At 45.9% G+C, this 27175-nt stretch overlaps 2 protein-coding genes across 10 annotated transcripts; one reads left to right on the top strand and one right to left on the bottom strand.

Annotated features, from left to right (window-relative positions):
- The first annotated feature begins 14435 nt into the window (after positions 1 to 14435).
- LOC136527752 (uncharacterized) lies at positions 14436 to 17095 on the top strand. 8 transcript variants are annotated; one of them, XM_066520590.1, is made up of 5 exons: positions 14436 to 14504; positions 15454 to 15712; positions 16409 to 16499; positions 16716 to 16782; positions 16846 to 17095. In XM_066520590.1, exons 1-5 carry the CDS (start codon positions 14484 to 14486, stop codon positions 16897 to 16899), a joined length of 492 nt encoding a protein of 163 aa, XP_066376687.1. In that variant the 5' UTR covers positions 14436 to 14483; the 3' UTR covers positions 16900 to 17095. The 8 variants fall into 8 exon arrangements, with proteins under 8 accessions (XP_066376687.1, XP_066376682.1, XP_066376689.1 ...); XM_066520585.1 differs by having other exon boundaries at positions 14459 to 14504; positions 15370 to 15712; XM_066520591.1 differs by having other exon boundaries at positions 14473 to 14504; positions 15459 to 15712.
- Positions 17096 to 17767: 672 nt separating this feature from the next.
- LOC136527751 (transcription factor MYB7-like) lies at positions 17768 to 22855 on the bottom strand. 2 transcript variants are annotated; one of them, XM_066520583.1, is made up of 4 exons: positions 22732 to 22855; positions 21967 to 22466; positions 18303 to 19011; positions 17768 to 18224 (listed from the first exon to the last, which is right to left on the bottom strand). In XM_066520583.1, exons 2-4 carry the CDS (start codon positions 22408 to 22410, stop codon positions 17959 to 17961), a joined length of 1419 nt encoding a protein of 472 aa, XP_066376680.1. In that variant the 5' UTR covers positions 22411 to 22466; positions 22732 to 22855; the 3' UTR covers positions 17768 to 17958. The 2 variants fall into 2 exon arrangements, with proteins under 2 accessions (XP_066376680.1, XP_066376681.1); XM_066520584.1 differs by having other exon boundaries at positions 21967 to 22463; positions 22732 to 22841.
- Positions 22856 to 27175: the final 4320 nt, after the last annotated feature.

Below are 27175 nucleotides of genomic sequence, written 5' to 3'. Positions count from 1 at the left end.
TAGAAATAGCTTTGCGGTGCCGTAGGGACGGCACGCCGTGGAGCTGCTAGCGCACAGAGCCAGAGGAGGACACCGACACCGAGGCAGAAGCTCATGATGGAGGACGCATGACACCGTGATTGGAGATGTACCCATCGTCGGTCGTGGAGCAGAAGATGCAAGGCGAAGACAAAGGTCGTATGTGTGTGTGGAGGACCGAAGGTAGGCGCATGGTTGCTGCACGCGCACATGGTGCAAACCGGATGTGGTTGCTGCATGCGCGTTCTTCGTTGCTGGCGACGAGAGCACTCGCGCAGCACGGCTATGATAGAGCGATAGCGAGGCGTGTCTGCATGCATGGTAGCATGGCACGTCCGCATGCATGCTAGCATGTCACGGTGAGGTCATGGCGGCTGAAAGCTCTAGTTTGGTTTTGGTGAATTGATAAAACCCTAAGTGCTAACCTAGTTTATCAAGTGATCATGAGATAGGTAGCACATTCCAAGTGGTGAAGCAAATGAAGATCATGACATGATGATGGCGATGTCATGATGATGATCAAGTGCTTGGACTTGAAAAGAAGAAAGAGAAAAATAAAAGGCTCAAGGCAAAGGTATAAATCATAGGAGCCATTTTATTTTGGTGATCGAGACACTTAGTGAGTGTGATCACATTTAGGATCGATAGTCGTATTATTAAGAGGAGTGAAACTCATATCGAAATGCAGTTATTAAAGTGCCACTAGATGCTCTAACTCATTGCATATACATTTAGAATCTAGTGGAGTGCTAACACCCTTGAAAATGTATGTGAAAATATGCTAACACATGTGCACAAGGTGATACACTTGGTGGTTGGCACATTTGAGCAAGGGTTAAGAACTTCACCAGTAGAGTGTCTGCCCATAGAGTGAGGACAGTCCGACGGTGCCACTGACGCTCTATACCAAAAAGACGGAGGTCACTATAAGTGATCGAACGCTGGTCTCGGTATGACCGACATGTCCGGTCAATAGAAGCTATAGAGACGCTGGCGTCGGTCTCTGACCGGACACTAGAGGGGTGTGTCCAGTCCTACTGATGTGGCAGTGCATATAGGAGAGGCCAAGTGACCGGACGCTGGGTGAGTCCGGTCGAGCATTTCTAGATGCTTACTGAAAACGACCGGACGCTGAGGTCCAGCGTCCGGTCACTTCGCAGCAGCGTGTCCAGTCATCACTTGACCATTGGGATCGAGCGCTCAGTATTTGAAGAAAGGGGACACGTGGCACACATTGTGTGACTGGATGCTGAGGTCCAGCGTCTGGTCAATGTGACAGGCACGTCTGGTCGGCCTATGGTCGATGCAGTGAGGAGCCCAACGACTCTATTCATGGGGGCTCTCTATTTAAGCCCCATGGTCGGCTCAAGCTCACTCTCTTGGCCATTTGCATTGACATAGCAACCTTGTGAGCTTAGCCAAAGCCCTCCCACTCATCTCCATCGTAGATTCATCATCTTTGTGAGATTGGGAGTGAATCCAAGTGCATTGCTTGAGTGTTTGCATCTAGAGGCACTTGGTGTTCGTGTTTCGCTATGGGATTCGTTTGTTACTCTTGGTGGTTGCCGCCACCTAGACGGCTTGGAGCAGCGAGGATTGTCAAGCAGAGGGTGGCGGTTGTCTCCAACTCCGATCGTGGTGATTGTGAGGGGTTATTGACCTTTCCCCGGTAGAGAGCCAAAAGGTACTCTAGTGGATTGCTCGCGGCTTGTGTGATCCTCATCTTGTGTTGGTTGTGCGGCACCCTATTGAGGATTTGGCGTGTGATGCTAATTAGCGCGTAAACCTCCAAGTGAGTGAATCGCCACAACAAGGAGTAGCTTGTCAGCAAGCAAGTGAACCTCGATAAAAAATCATTGTGTCATCATTTGATTCTGAGATGATTGGTCTTTATTGTTATTCATTCTTGTGATTGATTGGCTCCTTTCTCGACATGACGGTATAACTATCTTGCTCTCTCTCTTTACATTACTACAAACTAGTTATCAAGCTCTTTAGTGTAGCTAGTTGTGAGAGCTTGTTAGTTTGGTTAGTGTGTCTCTTTAGTTAGTCTTTGAGAGCACACTAATTTAGTGTAGTGCCATAGCTATTGTGTGGTTAGAGACAATAGAAACTAAAATTGTGGTAGGTGACTTGTATTTTTAGTAGACTAGCGTAACACTTGCTTCGCCTCATAATTGTCTAACCGGTTTGTTAAGTGTTGTAGAAATTTTCAATAGGCTATTCACCCCCTCTCTAGCCATTAGGAACTTTCAAGTGGTATTAGAGCCGAGGTCACCATGATTTGAGGCTTAACAACCTTCGGTGTAAAAATGACTCAAATGAACAACACAAGAAGCCACCCCAATTTGATGACACAAATTATTCTTATTAGAAGTCAAAGATGACCACACATATCAAGTCAATCAATAGAAAGGTGTGGAAGGTGGTAGAAACCAAAATTGAGATTAATGATTCGGAGAATCCCACCGTGTTCGAAGAAGTGCTTCTCCAAAACAATGATATTGCTCTGAGTGCCATTCATGATGCAATTGATGAGAGAACATTTGAGTAAATCAAGAATATTAAGATGGCTCATGAGGCTTGGAAAAAGTTGGAAGAATCATTTGGGGGCACTCAAGCCATGAAGGGTGCAAAGGCATACATTCTCAAAGAGAAGTTTGCAAGCTTCAAGATGAAGAAGGATGAGAGTGTGCCAAAGATGTTCCATAGGTGCTTGTCAATGATCTTAAAGCACTTGGAGAAGAGGTGAAGGACAAGGACTTCTTCCACAAGTTCTTGAGATGCTTACCTTCAATATTTGGCACATTGGTCACTATTCTAGTGAGAAGTAGTTTGGACACCATAACATCAAACCAAGTGTTGAGAGATATAATGACCGATGATACATATAGAGATGATGATGAGAACGAAAAAAAGAAGGAGAAGAAAGATGAGAAGAAAGATAAGAAGAAGAAGAGTGTGGCATTCAAGGCCACATCATCCAAGGGCAAGGCATAGCAAGATACATCAAGTGAAGATGATGGTTTATGGGATGATGATGATAATGAGAAGATGGCTCTCTTTGTCAAGAAATTTGGCAAGTTCATGATGAAGAAAGGGTACTATGCTAGAAGAAAGAAATCTTCATCCAAGAATAAGGAAGAGTCAAGAAGGTTCTTCAAATGTGGAAGCAAAGATCATCTTGTTTCTCAATGTCCATACAATAGCGACAATGATGATGACAACAAGAAGAACAAGAAGAAGGACAAGAAGGAAAAGAAAGAGAAGAAGGATAAGATGACCTTCTGAAAGGTCCTTGTTTGGTTTTGGTAATTGACTGACAACTTAGGTGGACTAATTGTGTTTATATGAGATACACAGGTGATTAGTCCACAGGTACATGTGTGTGAGCAATATATGCCATGAAGGTGAAAATGGCTTGGAGATGTTGCAAAGCTCACACATGTGATGATGAAGGAGCTTAAATGCACATGAGACATGACATTGAGTCATGTGATCAAGGTGGAGAAGATCAAGACAAGACTTGGCTTGATGGACCGGTTGCAAGCGTAAAGGGCAAGTCGAAGGCTTTGGAGTGATGGACCACATGGCGGTGAAGCTTGAGCAAGACTTGGCGCTGATGGACGATGGCAACGGCAAAGAGCAAGTAGAGTCAAGATCGATGAACCAATATGATCATGTGATGATATGAAGTGGATCATATCATTGTTGATCGTGTTGGTGCATGTGTTGCATCGACATTGGAAGAGATGAAATGGAATGCGCAAGGCAAAGGTATAACCTAGGGCATTTCATTTCACCGGTCATAGGTGTGTAGAGAAGTTTATGACCGGGTTTAGGATAGATGACCATACTATCAATAGGGGCAAACTTGGTTGCATATCGGTCATCTAGTGCCACCCAAGTGATCTAACTTTGCATTGTCGCTAGGATCGAGTGACGTGGCAAGTTGAGTGGCTAACATCCTTTAGGAAATGATTGTGAAAATGCTAACACACATACACATGGTGGTGTACACTTGGTGGTGTTGGCACATTTACAAAGGAGGTGGTGTTTGCAGGGGTGAGATGGGTTTGGGTCCCTCTCGGCGCTTTCGGGAAAATAGAATGCCTATTTTCTATTGCGCCGGATGCAAATTCTTGGTGGTTAGCACATTAGAGCAAGGATGAAGAAGTTAGAAGTGAAAACGAGTTGGTCGCGAAGATGCTGGCGTCGGTCAACTGACTGGACGCTGGATCTAAATGCATTGGACGCTGGCAGGCTGCGTCCGGTCAGGCTGACGTACGATGACGTAGAAGCTAGAGTGTGACCGGACGCTGGCTGCGTCCGATCAAGTGTGACCGGACACGTCCGGTCGAGGTCGATACCTTACTGGAAACGACCAGATTCTAGGGGTTCAGCGTCCAGTCAGTTGAAGCTGCTGCGTCCGGTCAGGTCAAGTGACCGTTGGAGTCAGGACACGTGGCTGTCTGCGGGTGAGCGGACGCTGAGGTCCAGCATCCGGTCAACACGACCGGAGCATCCGGTCGGCCCGACCGTTGCCCAGTGAAGGGGTAACGACTAGTTTAGCCCTTGGGGCTATAAATAGAAGTGGCCTTCGGCCATGGCTGGGGCTGAGCACCTCAAGGGACTTAGTATCCATGCTTGTGAGTGCTTGGGAGCCCTCCATCACACATATACTTGATAGTGATCATTCGATTGTGTGAGTGAGCGATTCTAGTGCGATTACATCGTGAGGTTGCATCGAGTGACACTAGGTGATCGAGTTGCAAGCCGATGGTGCTTGTTACTCTTGGAGGTTGCCACCTCCTAGACGGCTTGGTGGTGGTCTCCGTCAAAGCGCGCAAGAAGCTTGTGTGGCGCTCTGGAGAAGTGCTTGTGAGGGGCATTGTGCCCGCCCCGCGGGAGCCACGAAGAGCAACTCTAGTAAAGCGTGTCATTGAGCTACCCTCACTCAAGGGTTAGGTTTTTGCGGCGCCCGACATGCGGGCTTAGCAGGTGATGCTAATTAGCCGCCGAACCACCAAGTGAGCGATCGACACAACGGGGACTAGCGTATTGGCAAACACGTGAACCTCGGGAGAAAAATCATCGTGTCAACCTTGTTCTTCCCATTGGTTTGCATCCCCATTACACAAGCTTGCAATTACTTTTATACATATTAAGCTTGTGTAGTTGCTCTTGTAATTAGATAGCTTGCGTAGCTTGCTAATTACCTTCTTGCTTGTGTAGCATAGAAGTAGCTCCCTTGCATAGCTAATTTGGTTTTAGTAACCTTGTTAGTCACATTGCTTAGTTTGTGTAGCTAAGTATTTGTGCTCTCTAATTAGGCATTGGTTGCCTTGTTATTGAGCATTGCTAGTGAGCTTAGTTAGCTTTGTGCTTTTGCTTACTAGCATGTGTAGGAGCTCTCTTGTCGCTTAAAGTACTAGTGGCATAGGTTTATGTAACCTTACTCCTAGAATTGTTTAGGAGAGCTCTAGCTAGCCCGGCACTGTTGTTGCATAATTGTTATCTTTGCAAGGTGCTAGTGAACATATATAGTGGGGTGAAGTCTTGGCTAGACCGTTAGTTTAAATTCCGCATTTGTATCAGTTAGCCGACGTGATTAAGTTTAGAAAAAGACTATTCACCCCCCTCTAGTCACCATCTCGACCCTTCACCTTCAAGAAGAAGAAGGGTGGTTCATATGTGGTCACTTGAGATAGTGATGATGATGATAGTGATGATGACAAGACCACCAAGAAGAAGGCACTTGCAAGCATTGCTATCAATGAGAAGCCTTCTCTTTTCGACACTCCATCATGCTTCATGGCTAAGGCCACTAAGGTACAAATTTGTGATGATGGAAGTGATGGGAAACATCATAATGAAAATAAAAGTGATAGTGATGAACCTACTAAGGATGAACTATTTGACATGCTAGAAGATGCTAGAAAACACTTTGACATCAAGAGAAGGGAATACAAAAGCTTGCGTAAGGAACTAAAAGCCCTTAAGCAAGCCCTTGATGAGCTCAATGCATCTCATGAGAGGCTAGAGGATGCCCATTAGAAGCTTGGCAAGGCTCACAAAAAGCTTGAAAAGGCTCATTGCTCTTTGCTTGATGAGCAAAATAAAAAGAAGCATGTTGAAACTTACAATGTAGGCTTAACTTGTGATATAATTGATGAATCATTATCTATGCCTATCATTGTTGTTCCTGCTAACCCTTCTTATAGTACTTCTACTTTCACCTCATCTAGCAGTGATGGTCTCACTTATGATGCCTCACTAATGGTTGAGAATGAGAACCTCAAGAAGGAGGTCAACAAGCTCACTCACACCTTGGCTAAGGCCTATGGTGGTGAGGACCACTTGCTTATATGCTTGGGTAGCCAAAGAGCTTGTCTCTACAAAGAGGGATTGGGCTATACCCCCAAGAAAGGCAAGGCAGCTTTTACTCCTCACAAAACTAGTTTTGTGAAGAACAATGGTCGGTTTTGTACTAGTTGCAAGCAAGTTGGTCATAAAGAGCATGAATGCAAAAATAAGAGCAAAAATGTCAATGTATCCTCCATTAAGCTTGATTCTTTTTATATGCTTATAAAGGGTGCAAATGGTGTAAAGGCTAAGTTCATTGGTAAACCATGGATGGGCTCAAAGAAGAAAGTCATTTAGGTACCAAAGATCTTAGTAACTAACATTCAAGGATCCAAGTAAGTTTGGGTACCTAAAAGGAATTGATCTTCTTTTGTAGGTCAATTACAAAGCCAGAGGAAGACATTGGGTTCTTGATAGTAGGTGCACTCAACACATGACCAGTGATGTAAGAATGTTCAACTCAATCAACACCAATGGCAATGATGGTTATGATAGTATCACATTTGGTGATAATGGTAAAGGCAAGGTCAAAGGGCTTGGTAAGATTACAATATCCAATGACATGATCTAGATTGGACCAAATTTGAAAAAATAATCCTCACCTCATTGATTGACATTGATAATCTCAACCTATCTATAATTTAAGCCTTTGTGGTTATTGATGACAAAGGGGAAGAAATAGTGTATAAAGATAGTGAAAAGACAACAAAGAGGAAGAATTTGACATAGGGGGAGAGATATGATAAAGGAAGGGGATCAATTAACGAGCACACAAGTAGGGGGAGTAAGCTCATGAACTTGTATGGTGCATTTGAATGTGCATTTCATATGTTTGCTTGCATGGCACAAGTTTTAAATTTCAACATCCATGCTTGTGTGGTGTATTCTAGTTGTAGGCTTAAATGATGAAATGAAAATCTAGCATGCATAGGTTATCTAGTGATTTCATTTCTAAGTGTTTCCAAGTGGTATCAAGCTAACCATGGTGCTAAGGATGGTATAATGGTGCAGTCCGATTGGTATCATGCTTCAAAGGTCCATCTTTTATACCTTAGCATCATTTGGTAGACATTGTCTCATATATTTCCTATCTAAGCATATGTGCAGGCTACAATCCAAACTCTTAGCACATATATAGGGAGAGCAATTGCTACCATATGGGGTTCATGAAACTTGTAATATCCTTTTATACATAGTAAATATGCTTGGACAAGCAACATGGATTTAATTGAATTTCAATTCATATCTTTATGAAAGGGTTGTCATTAATTTCCAAAAAGGGGGAGATTAAAAGCTCTAGTTTGGTTTTGGTGAATTGATAAAATCCTAAGTGCTAACCTAGTTTATCAAGTGATCATGAGATAGTTAGCATATTCCAAGTGGTGAAGCAAATGAAGATCATGACATGATGATGGCGATGCCATGGTGATGATCAAGTGCTTGGACTTGAAAAGAAGAAAGAGAAAAACAAAAGGCTCAAGACAAAGGTATAAATCATAGGGGCAATTTTATTTTGGTGATTGAGACACTTAGTGAGTGTGATCATATTTAGGATTGATAGCCGTACTATTAAGAGGGGCAAAACTCGTATCGAAATGCGCATATCAAAGTGCCACTAGATGCTCTAACTCATTGCATATACATTTAGAATCTAGTGGAGTGCTAACACCCTTGAAAATATTTGTGAAAATATGCTAACACATATGCACAAGGTGATACACTTGGTGGTTGGCACATTTGAGCAAGGGTTAGGAACTTCACCGGCGGAGTGTCTGCTCGTAGAGTGCGGACAGTTCGACGGTGCCACCGACGCTCTATACCAAAAAGACGGAGGTCACTGTAAGTGACCGGATGCTGGTCTTGGTAGGACCAGCGTGTCTGGTCAGTAGAAGCTACAGAGACACTGGCATCGATCTCTGACCGGACGTTGGGTCACTTAGTGACCGGATGCTGAAGGTGTGCGTCCGGTCCTACTAACGTGGTAGTGAACAGAGGAGACACCGAGTGACCGGACGCTGGGTGAGTCCAGTCGAGCATGACCGGACGCGTCCGGTCATGAAAAATTATTTCTGGATGCTTACTGGAAATGACCGGACGCTAAGGTCCAGCGTCCGGTCGCTTCGCAGCAGTGCGTCCGGTCATCACTTGACCGTTGGGATCGAGCATTCAGTATTTGAAGAAAGGGGACACGTGGCGCACATTGCGTGACCGGACGCTAAGGTCCAGCATCTGGTCAATATGACCGGCGCGTCCGGTCGGTCCGTGTTCAGTGCAGTGTGGAGCTCAACAGCTCTATTCGTGGGGGCTCTCTATTTAAGCCCCATGGCCAGCTCAAGCTCACTCTCTTGGCCATTTGCATTGACATAGCAACCTTGTGAGCTTAGCCAAATCCCTCCCACTCATCTCCATCATAGATTCATCATCTTTGTGAGATTGGGAGTGAATCCAAGTGCATTGCTTGAGTGTTTGCATCTAGAGGCACTTGGTGTTCGTGTTTCGCTGCGGGATTCGCTTGTTACTCTTGGTGGTTGTCGCCACCTAGACAGCTTGGAGCAGCGAGGATCATCGAGCGGAGGGTGGTGATTGTCTTGGCTCCGATCGTGGTGATTGTGAGGGGTTATTGACCTTTCCCCGGCAGAGAGCCAAAATATACTCTAGTGGATTGCTCGTGGCTTGTGTGATCCTCATCTTGTGTTAGTTGTGCGGCACCCTATTGAGGGTTTGGCGTGTGATGCCAATTAGCACGTGAACTCCAAGTGAGTGAATCGTCACAACGAGGAGTAGTTTGCCGGCAAGCAAGTGAACCTCGATGAAAAATCATTATGTCATCATTTGATTCCAAGGTGATTGGTCTTCATTGTTATTCATTCATGTGATTGATTGGCTCCTTCCTCGATATGACGGTATAACTATCTTGCTCTCTCTCTTTACATTACCGTAAACTAGTTATCAAGCTCTTTAGCGTAGCTAGTTGTGAGAGCTTATTAGTTTGGTTAGTGTGGCTCTTTAGTTAGTCTTTGAGAGCACACTAACTTAGTGTAGTGCCATAACTATTGTGTGGTTAGAGACAATAGAAACTAAAATTGTGGTAGGTGGCTTGCATTTTTAGTAGGCTAGTGCAACACTTGCTTTGCCTCATAATTATCTAACCAGTTTGTTAAGTGTTGTTGTAGAAATTTTCAATAGGCTATTCACCCCCTCTAGCCATTAGGACCTTTCAGCAGTGACATGCCGTGTTCCAGCATCGTCGCGGCGTCGCTGCCCTAACGTCCCATCGCGGAAGCTTCTACAGCCTAGGGTGACCCTGAATCGAGAGAGAGAGGCAGGGCAGAGCGAGATCGAGGGAGGACGGCCACATGTAAGAACGCATCCGACGACCATGGTGGCTGTTGTGCAGAGATTTGGCCCGAGGGGCATCTACCTTGGATAAGCAGCGACACAATCTGGTGGAGAGGGTGGAGAAGACCTTGGTGCAACTGGAGTGGAGGGGAATCGGACAATGACGAGACGACAGTGGCAAATTTGGTGGGCAGAACTCGTCGGCATCAATGGCGGGGCTCTGGAACAGAGTAGAGAGGAAGAGCAGAGCAGAGCAGCACAGCGCTGCTCCTCATTCTTGCCCGCGTGGGGCGAGGTGGCAAGCCACGTGCAAGCTGCTGTAGGCGAGAGCCGACGCTCTGCCTCGCGCCCAGGCCGCCGTGAGCAAGCGCCGCTACGCCTCGCGCGCACGCCGCCACGGGCACGTACTCAGACATCACTGCCCCGTCGCTCATGGCCATTGCTACCATACCACCGCCTCCACTTGGCCATGCAGATGCTCTGGGCCACTGTCGCTCACATGCGCAGGCGCGGGGCGGGCCTCTACCGTCCATCAATTGCGCAGCCACCATGTAGCCATCGTCCGCCGCCTCTACTGCCGCCATACGGCCGTGTGGCCACTCCATAGACCCACTCCCACAGATACACCTAGGCCCGGGCCAGCTCATCAGCCACGCCACACCGTCGACCCGCTCCCACGGTCGGAGTAGTCGTTGGCGACCTCCCTGTTTTGTGACCAAACCGCAGCAGCGTGCTGTAGGCTCACCACCTGCCACCGTGGCATGGGCACAACATCTAGGTGTCACTGTGGTATGGCCACATTAGATGTTGGCACCACGTGGCGGATTTTGGACTGTTGGTGTGCGACAGGAGAAGATTAGGGACCGAGATGGTCGTTTTTTAGTTCAAGGACCCATATAGGAACGCCTGAAAAGTTTGAGGACTCAGGGTGCATTTTACTCATGTATTTTTATAACACAAAATATGATGTCCCTATCACCACACAAAATTTGAAACTTAAACACAATCTATACATAAAGAAATAAAAAAAGAATTTTTTAAGGTGTAAATTGGATCATCTTAAATAGTTGGAGTAAATAACTAAACTAAATGTTAGTTTAGGGGTTATATGGACATAGGCTAGAACTCCTAACAAACTAAGATCTACCCATTCAGTCTTACACCACGTTGACAGGATGAGAAAACAAAGGCCAAAAAAGAAGAGAAAGGTGAGCTTACGAGGACAATCACACATGATGGCGTTGATTACCCACTCCACCATACACAACCAAATCATGAGTCATCCTACATGATGAGTGGCGACACGACAGGTAAGGTCTTGGTCACCAAAAAGCGCCGTTCTCTTTCCCTTCATATCTTCTTGTTACAAACCCACATCAAACTTAACCTCTTTTTTTTAACCAGCAAAAGCTACTTCTATTTTATTTATGTTAAGTAATGGGTTGCTCAAACTTGATGTGTGGTTGCACAGTTCATTTCCCTATTGTATACAGTCTACAGGTGTCGAGTACATGTTTTTATATCATACCACACTAGATATTTGGAATACGTGACTATCACTAAGTTTGCATTAATTGAAATTAATTTTATGGTGGATCAATTGAAATAATTTAAGTTTGCATTATTGTAAATGCAGTCAAAATTTGAGAAGTTTGATTTAGGAAAAAATGACATAAAACAAAGGATGATATACTCTTTAAAATAAAGGAGGATATGGATTAAGTGACAAACCGAGCCCCTCACAAGAATGTTAGGTTCGGAATCAATAATAGGAAATTTCAACCTTATTCTAGAGAGAATCTAGCTAAAGCTATGATTTTTTAGTATAAATAGCATATGCACCTTTTCCTTCTTGAACGTAAGGCTCAACAAAACTATTCCTATATCACAGGACATATATGACATATGAGGGCGTATGCAATGTTGAGAAATAGTGAAAATATGGATTTTTTTTAAAGTCAACAAATTTAAGTACAAACTATTGTTTTACCTTACTTTAAATGCATTTGGATAAGTGGAGAGGTGAGTTGAAGCATTAACATAGAGAGGGTAATAGGAATGAGGGTATTGAAGTTTGGAGGTAGGAGTGTATTTGTTTTTGTAGGAATGTGAGGTTTGGTGAGACAGGAAATGAGAGTTTATAGGGCCAACTGACATTGGGGAGGAATAGTAGGGCGCGTTTGGTTTCTCAGCGGCGCTTGCCTCACCCCGCCGGCACGGACTCCAAAAAACTCGCCCAGCCGAGCGAGCCCGGTTTCTCAGCGGCGCTTGCCTCACCCCGCCGGCACGGACTCCAAAAAACTCGCCCAGCCGAGCGAGCCTGATGCGGGCTTCGCTCGGCTGGCTGGCTGGGCTGAGCCTGGCTGGCCAGCTCACTCACAGAAACACTGTTCATATCCAGATAGAACAGTATTTTCTCTCACAATAATCAGCCGGAACAGTATTTTGGCTTATTTTTCAGTCCTGTCGAATAGGCCCGTGCTCTCCGACTGTGGCATAGCTTGCACGGGAACCGAGATAACCAGCAAGGGAACCAAACGCATTCACTGGCTCAGCATCGTCGCTCAGCAAGGCTAGGCGAGGCTGAGCAGAACGTGCCCGTAATTGAGTGGGAATCGTGTTTGAAAATGGATATATCCTCACCATTCATTATGACTTGCAATATAAATTTCTACCCAAAAGTCTTCACACCAAACTAAAGATATAAATTGCCTCTTCAACTTTCCTTCTTATTTCTCTACACGAACTAAACAGAGTACTGCAACTAAAATTCAAATCCTCATTTTAATTTCTACTAGTAATTCCCGTACCCGCAGCCTATGTAATTCCCTCCCAACGTGCCAGGAGGAACCGTGGAATTTTGTGTGGACGCGAAGCAAATATTTTGGAACCTCCAACTCTCCAAGGCGTCATTTTTTTTGAAATAATGGCAGGAGCTCTGCCTTTCAATTAAGACGAATGAAGTTTATATACAAGCAAAAGTAACCAAGCGTGGTGCCAAACACTGCGAAAGGTTAGCCTACCCACGCAACACGGCAGAGTACACACTACCATGAGTCATCGTTGCCGAGCGTGGTTGCAAAGCAGCCAGCAGCTCCGACTTCCCATGGCAAAACACCAACGACCCATCCTAAGATGTCAGACCAACGGGCCCGAAGCAGGAGGCTGCAACAGGTCATCGTTGGCGAGCTCAACGGCTCCGCGAAGAGCAGCTCCGACTTCCTGCCTTGATCCCACGCCCCGCCCGTGGCGATTGCCGAGCCTCTAAAGCTGAAACCCAGCCGTCGAAGAAGGAGGGTTCGACCCGCGTCATCGTTGCCGAGCTACATCCCCTGATGCAGCAGCTCCGACTTCCCGATGCAGAACTCGCCGTCTCGCGTCAACCGGGCGCCGAAGAGGCAGAGGACAACCGCCGAAGGAGATATCACGGCCGAGACAAATTTCCACAGCGACGCCTTCAGGAAGGGTACGACGCAGATAGCGCCGTCGTCGCTTGTCTAGGAATGGATCGGGTTTCCACCCGTGGAAGACATGGCTAGGGGCACAAGAACACGACGCCCCAACAAGAAAAACGCCGCTCACAGGCGTCGCCGTCGCCAAGGCTTTCGCCCGAGGTGCCCCTAACACAAACATCGAGCCAAGAAGCCGTACCATAGCCTGTCGCCACCGTCATCGTCACCGCCATCCCGCAGAAGCCCCTCTAGAGGGGCTTCGACGCGCCGGCTGCTCACAGCAGCCGCACAGCTGCGTCGGCCGCCACCCCCTCCGACCGGGCAACATGCAGAGGTGGACTTACCATGCCACGCGCGTCACCCTGCCGCACGCCGAAGCCGTTTGCCAGCTGTCGTCGCCGCCACAAGCACCCACCATCGACGTTGCCGACCTCCGCCAGCCACCGACAGGCACATGCCCCACCTCGGGCGCCGCCCCATGCCCTGGGGGCACTGTATCTAGCCATCAGGGCGCTAGACCCAGTGACCCCGGCTGGCGCCACCACCTCCACGGCAAGGCCGAGGAGGAAAGGGGGAAGCGAAGGAGGAAGAAAGGGCCCCCTCCACTGCCCGACGCTTGCACGGGCACTGGCTAACGCAGCAGGCGGCCCCGCCGAGCCCCACACGGCTCGCGCGAGGGCACGCCCCACCGCCCCGCAACTGCGCACGCCGCCACCAAGCGCGAGGAAGAGGAAGAGACCTGGCCCTGGGCAGCGCAGCCGCCACCATGGGCGCTGAACCCACGGATCCGCGGCGTCTTGGACAGGAGCCGCCGCCACCGCCGCCCAGCGCCCGCCCAGGCGCGGCCCGCCGTAGATCTGCGTGAATCCGCCCGTCGGACCTCCGGATCTGAACGCCGAAGCGAGGAGGCTACCCCAGATAGGCGCTGGAGACGCCGACGCCACCACTTGCCCCAACGACCACGCCAAGCCCCAGGACGCGAGCTCGTCCCCGACCGTCGCAGCTTCCACCGCGAAGAAGAGCCTTGCCGCCGCCCTCACTGCATGCTGCACGGCCATGCCGGCAGCCTGCTCTGGCGACAACGCGGCTGGAGAGAGGGAGGAAAAGAAGAGAGGCGGCTAGGGTTTAGGTCACCTCCCGTGTTGTCTGCGTGGGGGCGACGCGGGGGCTGGGGTCTGTCTCCTCTTGGTCTTGTGTTTCCTAAGGCGTCATTTTTCAAAAAAATAAAATAAAAAAAACCTCTCCAAGGCGTCAGTCAAAGCGAAATGCCTCGTCCTGTCCACTCCCGTCCCGGCGCATCATCATGTCATGTGGCAGCAGCATGGGCAGGTAACGCCGCCGCCTCAGCTGAATCCTCCCTCGTAGATTCGTAATCCCCTCCCCTCCCCAATCCCAGCCCGACACCCACGTCCACGGCGGAATCCCATTCCTCTCCCTCGCTCCCCGCCTCCCCTCTCCCTCGCCGTAGGGGCCGGGGGGCTAGGGTTCGTCGCGTCACCGCCGGCCTCCTCCGACGCGGCTTCGGCACCCCCCCCCGCCTCCCCCCCCCCCCCCCCCCCCCCCCCCCCCCCCGCCCTGGCCGCGTACCGGGCCCGGACGGATGCTATGCTGCTGAGCTGCAGGTCCCTCTCCACCTGGGTGCGCCGCCTCGTCGCTTGCATGGGGTGCGTCGTGCGCGCGTGCGCCCCGCCTCCCTCCCTTCCCATCCCATCCTCTCGTGATTCTTCGGTACATACACGTCACGGTGTAGTGGCCGCCGTGAGGCTCGTGGGGAGTTTTAGGATCCTCGCGTGCGATGCGATAGCGAGGTTCTCAAATTTCTATGCTTCTGTTCAGGGCACATATATGCTTGCTTCTCCCTGATTCAGATTGTTGGGCTCGTGCTGTTCTCGTGCCTACCAATGATTCTGATTGGTAGGCTGGTTTGGTTTATCCATTTCTCACTTTTCCTGTTCAGCCAGTTGATTCCGTCGCGTTAGGTGCAGTATCTTACTGTTGTTTAATCTGCCTGGTCTATTTCCAGTATAAAAGAGAGGCATTTTAGTCTGACTTTGGTACTGGGCCTCTGTATGGAAATATTCAGTCTCTCGCTGCTGAGTTCACGGAGTGATAGTTGTTTGGTAGTTTACTGCAACCATCTATCGGGTCACAAATGGTCATAACTTTGGCCTTTTTCTCTTTTGTATGTATGTAGTACAAGAATAGAGTACATCATAGCTTATCTGGGCTCTCGAACACTGGTGCTAATCAATCACTGGCCGATCCTGGTTTGCTACAGAGCAGAGGTTGCTTTGGATGCTGTGCTAAGCCAACTCCAATAACAGCAGTGGACGAGCCTTCCAAACGGTTGAGGATCCAGGGGCGCTCGGTAAGGAAGGCTAGCCTGTCGGAGGACTTTTGGAGCACGAGTGCTCATGAGATGGAGAACAACGGGATCCAATCGCAGAAGAGCATGTCTTCGATCAGCACGGTCGCTCAGTCCAGCGATCAACATGTGGCGGGAAGTAGCAGCAACCCGAATGAGTTTGTGAATCAAGGTGAATTCATTCATTTGATTTCCTCTTTGCCTTATTGATCCATCCTGTTACTGTCAAATAGTTCAAGTGTCTGACTGATTGTTAGAGCTCCATCATCCATGTGAATGGAAACCAAGTTTGAATGTCCAATGTTTGTGCTCTTCAATATATAGTGGTTGAGGTTCTAACTTCTCAGTAAAAGCTACAAACTATGATTGAAAAAGGTCTTTGCTTTATGTTCTAATCCTTATCTGTCTCAAAGTTGACATTGGATGATTCTGCATATCAATTTGTGGAAAGCCAATGACGTAAACCAGCAAAAGCCATCTTGTTGAAGTACACTTCTCTGTTCTAGATGGCTTAATGTTCAAATCCTGATCAGTTTCAAATTTGACGTGAGATGATTCTCAGGTTCTGCAAACGCATCTGTGGGAATATGGTTATGTAAATCAGCAATAACATCTATGGAGTCAGCATTATACACTTATAATAATACTTTATAGAGAGCTTACTGACAGTAAATTCACAACTACAGTGATTTGGCAAGATTCCTTAAAAATATTGATGACTAAACTACTTTGTAGCATTTTCTTTTCCAAAAAAGAAGGGGGAACCCTACTTTGTAGCATGCCCAGTCGTTACTAAGAAGTGAATGTTTTCCATTTATTTTTGTTCTTTGTTGATCTTTTCTGAATTTTCATACTGCCTATTTTTCAGGTCTTATGCTCTGGAACCAGACCAGACAACAGTGGGTTGGAAGCAAAAAACAGCATTCTAGATCTCAACAACCTCGAGAACCAAAATTAAGGTGAATATTTTGTGATTTTCTTCCATCACACCTTAACGAGTGGGTTCCCTTGAGTTTCCTATTGCGAACCAAAATAACATTATGTTATTTGATAATTCTTTATAGCTTGTAAGAAAAATTGTCACGGTGCTTGCTTCAGTGAAGTAGGTGCATCAGTGTTCCAAAAACAGATTTGATTTCCTCCATAATCTGCAATTTTCTTTTAATGGTGTACAGTTGGAACACAACGTATGAGAGCCTGCTAGGAAGCAATAAGCCATTCTCCCAACCGATACCTCTTGGTGTAAGATCCCATGCTTTATTACTTTTGCCTCAAAACTTTCTTAAGTTGAACTTATACTTGCAGGAAATGGTAGATTTGCTTGTGGACGCTTGGGAGCAAGAAGGACTTTATGATTAGGCCTGTGGGGTCCATTGTTTTACTCAGATTAATCGCTTAAATGTATTTGGAAGTTTAGATGTGCAGAAGCTCTAGGTTCTTGAAAGCGATACATTTCGTGAGCACAATGGTGTACCCTGAATATCATATCATGAAACATGGCAGCGTCCTTATGTTAAGCAATTGTAATATATTATTCCCGTCAAGCTTATGAGAACATTAGATATTATACGTGGTGTTTTTATATGAATGGGTGATCTAGGCAACTGGATTAAAACAAAACGAAAAAATGGGCATGCCTTGGTGCAAGTGCAATCTGCAATGAGAAGTGAAATTAATGAGAAACAAAAGAAATGTGAAGTTATTGCCCACTTTGTGAAGCAAATGCCGGTTACGGCCATGCTGGTTGATGAAAGCAGGTTGACGCGCCTTCCTTTTATTTTAAGTTTTTTTTATTATTTTCGAGGAAAAGTTAGTTCAGTACAAAGGGTAAAAAAAGAAACTCCCCTGATTACATTGCACGTAGCAGCATTGCCAGCATAGCTACAATAACTAAAATGTGAGACGCCAACTGTTCGGACAGACTCGAGCGCTCAAGCGGAACAAAACAGCATATAAATTTTAAAGGTGATCCATTTGAGTACAACTCAGGATCTTATGGCACTGATAACTCGGATGGAAAAGATATAAACATGATCGCATGGTTTAGATGCATATTTATACATGAGCTGTGCTCAAGTGGCTGTAAACATTTCGCTCGCTCAGATATGGGGTGATGCTACTAAGTTAGCTGAATCCACAGCATACAGAACTGAAATAGTCACCATTAAGGAAACATAACCGTTGTAGTAATTAAGGAGCATGGAAGATGCGGCTGGTGAGGCACTGATTATGTCCCAACAAATCACATCACATTAAGAGTATTGAGTTTAGATGGTCACAGCACGTCAATGAATTTGAAGTTCAAGCACTCGAGGTATGTCTTTATACCAAACAAATATAACTACGAAAGACTGTAACCTTCAAACAAAATGCTAGGAGGACAAGAATATGTTGCCCTGACCCTGATTGAACTGCTGCTCACGGACCTGGGAAGTCAAGCTTGTGACAAGGATCAAACCATTGGCCTCCATCAGTCAACAGCTTAGGTTCCTGCCAGTAGAGATGTGACTGGTCCTTCAAATTATCATTCAAGAAACTTGAATCTAGTGGTGTAGTATCATTTAAGAAACTTGCTTCTGGTGGTGTAGTATAGAAACTTGCTTCTGGTGGTGTATCAGGGATCCCAGGATCAGAAAAACTAGCAACTGGATAACACTGGCTGAGATTGAAAACAGCATCTGAACCTATAAACAAAAAAAGTAAGCCTTGCATAGCAAACTCACGATATTGTGATGATAGAAAGCATTTAAGCACACTTGTACCTGAAGATAAGTTTGAAGCTTGAATTTTAGTAATTGGACAGCCCTCATGTTCAGAGTTACCAAAGACTGAAGAAGAATGCATCATAGGGAATACCATTGGAATCGGTATTTCAAAAGATCTTCCAGACTTTGTGGGGTCATCAAGTATATCACTGTTGTGAACGTTTGCACCCAGCATACCAGTGGTTTGTGACGAGATGGATTCTGGAGATTGAATGATCTGTTGTTCCATAGAAGCCGAAGGACATTGAAGCAACCAGTCATTACTTAGGGTAAAGCTGGAACTTTGGAATGAAGGGAGCTCGACTGGATAGCCACCAAGAGGCACCGACTGACTCTTTGTCAATACATAGTTCAAATCAGTGGAACAAAAGGTTTTCTCAGTCTCATCAGGAATTTGCAGACTAACAGTAGATGCATAGCGTTTCAAAGGTTTTGTTGGAATCACAGGATCCTTCTCGTAGTCAAGGTGCTGAAATGTCATTACCTCATCTATAAGATCATGCATGTCAACAACTTTTTCTTTTGCATACTCATTTAACTGTTTCTTGCCATGTGAAACTCCTGGAGTTTCACAGTTCATGTCTTGATGCGGATGTGTAACCTGAGAAAGCATATATTCTGGATAGATAGGCAAACCATGTCTTTGATTCCTCTTCAATCTGGTATTCCAATAGTTTTTAATTTCATTATCTGTACGACCAGGCAACTGAAATAAACACAATACATTAGTGTCTAAAAAGGCCCAATTGAATTAGTAAAAATGATTTTCAAATTTAAGAAACAATTACTGTGAGAAGATTAAAAAAAAGATTTTAACAAGAAATGCCTTCAAAAAACAAACAATAGAAACAACACAAATGAAATCAGAACAGTCAAAAGTAGCATCAAAATTCAACATCTACTACCCATAATTAGCCATAGAATAGTTATATAAAGTAACTATAGTCCACGTTTTACTACAATCAACATCTACTACCATACAATCATACATGCAACATCAACAGTTCCCCTTCCATATACTCATCAACTAATGCATACTAGGGCAGCTTCAGTGCTGGAACAAACCGTCAATTCCACATGAGACGAACAGATGTTTTGTTCAATAGCCCCAGTGCATCATCCGATTAGTGGGAACCGCATACATACACAATAAAATAAATTCTGTCTTCCTCACGTGGCTCCGTCTGCACCTTGACGCTCTCATACTCTCATCGAATCCCATTCTTCCTCTACCCGCTTGTCCAGTCACAAACCCAATCAATTGACGTGCTTTGGAGAGCCATGGTCGACTCCCGTGCGGCACTCAAGTGGCCCACGCTCGCGCTCCTGCTGGGCAGCGTGAAGCTTGCCACGGCATCGGAGGGCACAGGCCGCACGCAGTAGTGATGGCCCCTCCCGTGTGGTTGGCAAAGGCGATTGCAGCTCTGACATCAGCTCTTAGTGGGTCGGACTCGGGGCTGGAGAAGAAACTGAGGGAACAGCAGAAGAGGAGAAGCAGCATTTGTGCAGGTTTTGCTACTTCTTGTTCTTAACAATTTTTTGACCAATTTCTTACCCTCATCTAGATCTTATTTTGTTCATGAGGCGGTGGGTAGAATAGGCCCCAAGATCTTCGTGGTCACGCATATCCCCAACATGTGATGGACACCTCTGAACACAGTGACATCCTTCCCCAAAGCCAGCTACGGTGACCTCAAGTCTATCCCCTCAGTGCACTAAACCATAGGGAAATAACAGTGAGTGCTCATGGTGATTTTTTTTTATTCCTAGCATCGAACAGTGTTGGGAGGTCAATTTCTGCCTGACAGATGTAGTCAACTCGTCCAATGTGCAAAGTTCTGTTGTGCAGCCCATGGTTCAATTTTCAACAACACGGGAGCTGCTCTTAGAATCTTTACCTGATAGAGGCTCAATTTGTTAACACACACCCTTAGAAGGACAAGTAAACCAATAGGTGATATTTGACCACGCATATCAAGTTTGTAAGGCAACAGCTACCAAGGTCCGAGGCATGTGCCATGATCAAAATACACAGGAAAGATGAACATCAGCATCAAGTGTAGCATCCTGAAAAGCAACTGTTGCTACAATTGCACTGACATTTTAAAGCTTACGTAAGGTAATATCTGGTAAGAGATCAAAACAACCTGAAAAGTACATGACCACCATGGAAGAGTTAAAATATATGATAACTACACATGCTCTAAAGCATATGGGAATATCAGAGTAATAAGTAACCTATTAAAAGATAGTGCAGGGGGAAAAGGCAAACTTATAAATAGCAAACTATGAATTGTCTATGCAGAAATGCAAAGGTGAGGATAATGACTACAGAGCAGATGTTGCTAAAATGTGAAGGAAAATAAATAGAAATTGATGAAGCCATCTAGGAGCAGCAGAAAAGCAACAGGCCCAACATGATAGCCTATTATTACAAAGCAAGCTGGGTTAGGCTAGAGATGGAACCCAACATTAGCTACCAGAAAAGAAGTTCTCAATGCACTGTACCAATCCTGTCCACCTGTAAAATGCAGCCTCAAAAGTTGAAACTGCTTCTACATATATTGCTCAGTAGTCTCTGGATTAAAATTTCATATTATTTAAAGTTTTGCCAGTTTAACCATATCGATGACAACATTTTATCACATTGCTTGGCTTAACTTTCATAATATTCTGGCGCTCTATAGTACCCAATGAAATTACTTATATTGCTTCAGTTGGGTGGGTAGGGGCCCCAAATGCAGCTAATGTAATAAGGCAACCGAGAAATTGTTTCTTTGGTAAAATAGTGAAGCGAAAAATTCTTCATGATTCTATCATCAGCAAGAGGCATTAAAATAAGATGTCCATTACCTAATTTGATTTTGTTTAATAAAAGAATTTCATTCTCACGGCCACAATAACAAAAAAAATGCCTGTGCTAGTTGCAAGATCAGAATTAGCACTTAAGTTCACTGTTTCATTAAAAAATAATTAAGTTCACCAATCCGATAATTATTACTTCCCTATGAGGCTAGGGCCAAGGCCTTAATGCTGTTACCTTTCTATAATTGATTGATAAATCTGTAATACAAACATAATAAGTGATCTTTTGAGCACATCGAAACAAATGGAACAAATAGAGCCTCTTTGGCAGGGCTCCGGCGGCTCCAGCTCCGGCCTGTCGGACGCCCAGCGGCCGACACCTGGTTACTGTTCACCGGAGCCGTTTTTCTCTCTCCTTTCCTCTCTCACTGACACAACCGGAGCCAGCGAAGCTCGTTTTTCTGGCTCCGCGGCTCCGGCTCCTGCAGGCACCTGTCGGCCACCCAGCGGCCGACACCCGGCTACAGTGAAGGAGCCGGAGCCAGTTTGCCATGAGCAATGAGCATGCAAAAGGAGAGAAGCATAAATGTCTACTGCTAGCATGTATGTTGTCTGAAACTCTGAATATGTTAGAGTGTGGCAAATACATGCAATATTTGGGGGAAATCAACATAATTCTATGAGATGGATTCGCAGAGCAGATCGATTCCAGGATGCAGGGAGCACGTACCCACTCCACCAAAGCATGTCATTCCCGACCTTTCTATGAACTAATCTAAATGTTACCACGAGACAACAGAACCAACGCAGGAAGGAAGCAGGAAAACTGCAGGAGAACGGCGAGCGCAGCACTCACATGCGAGGCCATCTTGGCCCACTTGTTGCCCCACATGATGTGGAACCTGATGATCTTGTCGACCTCCTCAGCGTCGAAGGGCCCCTTCTTGAGATCGGGCCTGAGGTGGTTGGCCCAGCGGAGGCGGCAGCTCTTGCCGCAGCGGTTGAGCCCACCGTTCCGCTGCACCTCGTTCCAGTTCCCCTCGCCGTGCACCTCGACGTAGCTCTTGAGACGCTTGTCCTCGTCGGGCGTCCAGGGGCCCTTCTTCAGCTCGGGCACGCCGTCGCCGCTGGGGATCTCGTAGTCCCCGTCGCTGTCGGTCTCGTCGTCTTCGTCGTCGCCGTCCTCATCGTCGGGCGAGACGTACCCCGCCTCGGCCTCATCGTCCAGCCCAGGGTTCTCTCCAACCAGCGCAGGGTTCTCGTCCACCTTCGCCACCTCCTCCACCTTCACCACCGTCATTTTGATCTTCGAAGGCAACTGGGTTGTCCTCCGAAAGCTGGAGCTCCTTTAATCTACTGCAAGCAATTAAGCGAACCCATCAGTCAATTAAGCGAACCGAACGAACTCATCAGTAAATTAAGCGAACCGATCTGCGGCAATTGCAGACACAACCCGATCTGCAGCAATTGCCTACCCGACCAATCCGATCTAATCCAATCAAGTAAAATCTAGTACTAATCTGAACAGGGGAGTGAGAGTCTCGATCTAATCCAATCAAATAAAACTAGTACTAATCTGAACAGGGAGGTGAGAGTCTTGGTCCGGGCTAGAACAGTATACGATGTATAGTAGGCGGCGTTCGTCGGAGCAGATCAAACTCCGGTGTGCAGTGGAGGCCGTGGCGGGGAGGGGAGGCCCGTGGCGGAGGCGGAGAGGGTGAGAAGCCACAGAGATTGGTTTGGAGAGTACGGCGGCCGTGAGGTGGACTGCTCTTGTCTATAGTACGCTACGGAGTCCTACGCAGTCCAACACGGGCCGCGCTGTGCACGGGCCGCTGCCAAGTGAGTTTGATACGATTTTTTAGGCCTCTTATTAGAGCAACTCTCAATTTTTTTTTGTATTTTTTCTCATTTATAAGAATAGAAACTTTGGTAAAAAAACTCTTTAAGAATCTCTTTAATTAAATCTCTAAATATAGATTTTCTCCGTTTTGAATTTCTCGCTAGATAAAGATGGAGAGCGAGTAGAAAACTGTTGAAGTGTGGAGATATATATAGGAAGTGATTTTTATTCGAATAACTCTTCAAATCATAATTTAGAAAGTGAAATTAGAAAAACTCTTATAACTAATTCTTCACAAGGAGCTTAAAGGAGCCGGACCCGTTTGTGTAAAAAAAGGGTCGGAGCGAGAAAAAAATTCTTCTAATTCCTCCCCACAAAGATACTATAATTTATTATACAACTATCATTAAAACCGTTTTTATCAATTATTTTCCAAAACAGCTTCAGCTTACCCACGTAAACAATGTGCCCCGTGCTCGTCGGTACGTGAGCCAGCTTTTTTTTTGAGGGGAGTACGTGAGCCAGCTTTGTGTGCTCCCTCCGTCCCAAAAATACTATTATTTTAGAAATAAACCTAGACATTCCTCAAACAACGGTCTTTCTCGGACGGAGGAAATATAAGTGAGTGAAGCTGGGCCGTTCAGTGTTTGAATGGGCCAGAGGTAATTAGGACGGTGGGTTGCACGTACGTGGAGTGACGGAGACTTGTTCGCTGGTGTTTCTCATTCTTTTATTTTATTCACTTTTTAATTTCATTTTCCTATCTATTTATATTATTTTTCTTATCCTTTATTTTTTATTTTTTTATTTTTTTATTTCTTCTTGTTTCTATTTTTTCTTTTTTCCTTATCATTGTATTTTATTTTTTTACCATTTTATTTACTTTTAAATTTTCTTCATTTTCTATTTTTCTTTCTTCTTGCTTCTATTTTTCCTTTACTTAATGTATTCTTGCTTTCTTCATTACTTTTATTTATTAAGTGACCTTCCCCAAAAAAATGATGTAACTATTTCTTCTATAATATAATAAGATAGTTCTCATAGCATTTTAGAGTATATTTTGAATTATCCCCTTCGGTCCAGTTTATATAGCATCTTTTGACATGCCATGAGTGTCCTAAATTCACTTTAAGAATTCATTTATTTTATATTATATTGTTTATAATTATAAATTTATGATTATTGAATAGTACATTTGGTTACAAATCTAATAGTATCAAGTTTTTATTACAATAATTAAACGTTGTTAGCCAAATTATTGCTCAATGATTATAAACCTTGATTCTTGACATAAGTGAAATGCCTTATAAATTGGACTAGAGGGAGTATGCTATATCATTATTGCAGTATTTAATGAGATGTTCCATGATGTATTGTGTTTTCTAAAAATATTCATGTTCCATACATGTTGTACTTTACAATGTTTGTATAATATCTATGAGATGTCCTATGTTGTTTTTTTGGTGGTTCATGTAGTATCAATGAGATGTTCCGTGATATATTCAAGATCATTTCTAAAGTAATCTTGACATATTCCATGATGGTTTCTGGATTGTTTTTCATAGTATTCGTATCCACACATGATGTATTTTGCAATGTTTGTATAATACACATGATATGTTCGATGATGTTTTTTAGTTATTCACATAAATTTGTTGGATGTTTCATAGTGTATTTTCTATTGTTCACACAGTACCAGTGAGATGTTCTATATTTTGTACTTTATGTTGTTTGCATAGTATCCATGCATGTTATTCTCCTTTTTATGTTTTGTTTTCTAGATTATTTTATTTTATTTTTTTATTTATGGTTATTTATAAAGTGTATTTTATTGTTTATAATTTAATTTTGTGTTATCGGTCCATGATATTCTGGTTATATTTAGTTGAACTTTCATAATATATGCGATTGTTCTTATAGTATTTATGAGGTGTATTCTAAATTTGTCGGTGCGAAAAGTGATCAACAAGTAAATATTTATAGTTTTACCGTGCGTTGTGATCGGATGTGGCCTAGCACTCAATGACATAGGATTTATACTGGTTCAGACAAAGTGCCCTACGTCCAGTTTCAGTCGATCGGTGACTTTATTCCTGAGCCCAGGTACTCGAAGTTTGCTGTGGGGTTACAAACGAGTACGAGATGAAAAGGGGGTGTTAGAGGCCCGGTCGGACTCTAAACCAAGCGACTGAGAGTGATGGATGCTCTAACATGCGCTAAGTATTGGATCGTATGCTCTGTGTAGCTGTTGAGTTCTAGAGTCAAAGAGCTTTTTAGGAGAGAGCTCATCCCCTTTTATAGTCGAAGGGGATGACCTTACAAGTCAAAAGAATAAATATGTGTGCTACCTTGTCTTGTTGTCCATGTTGTCGGGTATAAGACGGTCGTCGGCACCCATAATACCGTTTATGTCCAGACACATGTGGCAGGCTCTACCGTGTTCGCCTAGTACGACAAACATCGGCGCCTACAATACTGTTTGTGCTCTAACACGCCTGGAAGGTTGCATAGTGCCTGTCTAGCATGGCCTGGTGGCACTGTCCTATAGGTGTGTTGGACATGGTAGGGTATGGTCCTCGATATTGCGGTTGACTTGAGCGCCTTACCTTATCTGCTCCGTCTGATCCCCAGGCCCTAACCGAGCGGGCATCCCTGGTCGGTCGCTCCCAGTCGGCCCCGACCGTGTCGGTCGAGGAAGAGCAACGAGTAGAGGTCCGGCGTACCCCTGATCAGAAAAGGAGGTCAGAGTCAGACTGTGTCCCCACCTTGTCCAGGCCTTCCGGTTAAGGATTGGATCATTGTCCTAGCCTATCATTATGTATCTGGGCCGACCTAGGAGGCGCGTGTTGTCATTGCATCGTTTGTTGGACCGAGTTTTTATAGGGAAGCGAGTCCATTAGGGACCCTGGGTTTATGAATCTGACAGGAGCCCCCGAGCCCCTTTGGGACTTCTGTGAAGTCATGAAGGGGTTGTTTACACTCGTTTCACGAGCGTACCCAGTGGGTGTAAGATTGTGGGTCGCCGTCGAATGACATGGAGCGTGAACCCGAGGTGTCGGGCGAGACAGAGCGTGAACTCAAGTGTTGGGCGTGGCCGATGGGTTGGGCGAGACGGTGCGCGAACGCAAGTGTCGTGCACGGCCGATGGGTCAGGCATGACGGAGCGTGAACGCAAGTGTCGGGCGTGGCCGATGGGTCTGGCGAGGTCGATGGGCCAGGCGAGACGGAGTGCCAACCCAAGTGTCGGGCGCGTCCGAGGGGTCAGGTGAGAAGGAGCGCCAACCCAAGTGTCGGGTGTGGCCGAGGGGTTAGGTGAGACGGAGCATGAACCCAAGTGTCGAGCGAGGCAGAGCCTACGGCTGAGGGATCGGGCGAGATGGAGCGTCAACCCAAGTGATGGACGCCAACCCAGTTGTTGGGGGTGGCGGAGCCTACGACCAAGGGATCGGGTGAGACAAAGCGCCAACCCAAGTGATGGGCGCCAACCTAGGTGTCGGGAGCGACAGAGCCTGTGGCCAAGAGATCAGGTGAGACGGAGCGCCAACCCAAGTGACGGGCGCCAACCCAGGTGTTGGTGTGCGGCCAAGGGATCGGGCGAGATGGAGCGCCAACCCAAGTGTCGGGCTCCAATCTAGGTGTCAGGCGCGGCCGAGGGATCGGGCGAGATGGAGCGCCAACCCAAGTGTCGGGTGCCAACCTAGGTGTCGGGCGTGGTGGAGACTGTGGCCGAGGGATCGGGTGAGACAGAGCGCTAACCCGAGCATCAGGCGAGGCGGAGCCTATGGCCAAGAGATCAGGCGAGACGGAGCGCCAACCCAAGTGTCGGGCGCCAACTCGGGTGTCGGGCGAGACCGAGGGATAGGGCGAGACGGAGCGCCAACCCAAGTGTCGGGCGCCAACCCAGGTGTTGGGCGTGGCCGAGGGGTCGGGTGAGACATAGCGTGAATCCAAGGGTCGGGCGAGACGGAGTTGGGCATATGTAACACCTCTGGTGTTATGAGCTCGTTTAGCACCGAGATTTAGTCCTAAAAAAATTTCCGAAGCGAGTTTGTCAGATTTTTGATTTAAAACATACTTGAAGCGATAGGTGAATCATGTGTGACTCAGTTTTGTGGACTCAAATAAATACCCAAGTTAAATTACCCAGTGCGTAAAGATATTTAGGAATGTTCGATAATGATTCTAGCGAGTAAATGACGAATGTCTTGTTCTGTTGGATTGA

Source organism: Miscanthus floridulus, chromosome 19 (genome assembly GCF_019320115.1).
Source record: "Miscanthus floridulus cultivar M001 chromosome 19, ASM1932011v1, whole genome shotgun sequence".
Lineage (NCBI taxonomy): Eukaryota > Viridiplantae > Streptophyta > Magnoliopsida > Poales > Poaceae > Miscanthus > Miscanthus floridulus.
Note: the sequence above shows the minus strand (reverse complement) of the source record. Positions and strands in the feature narration are given on the sequence as shown.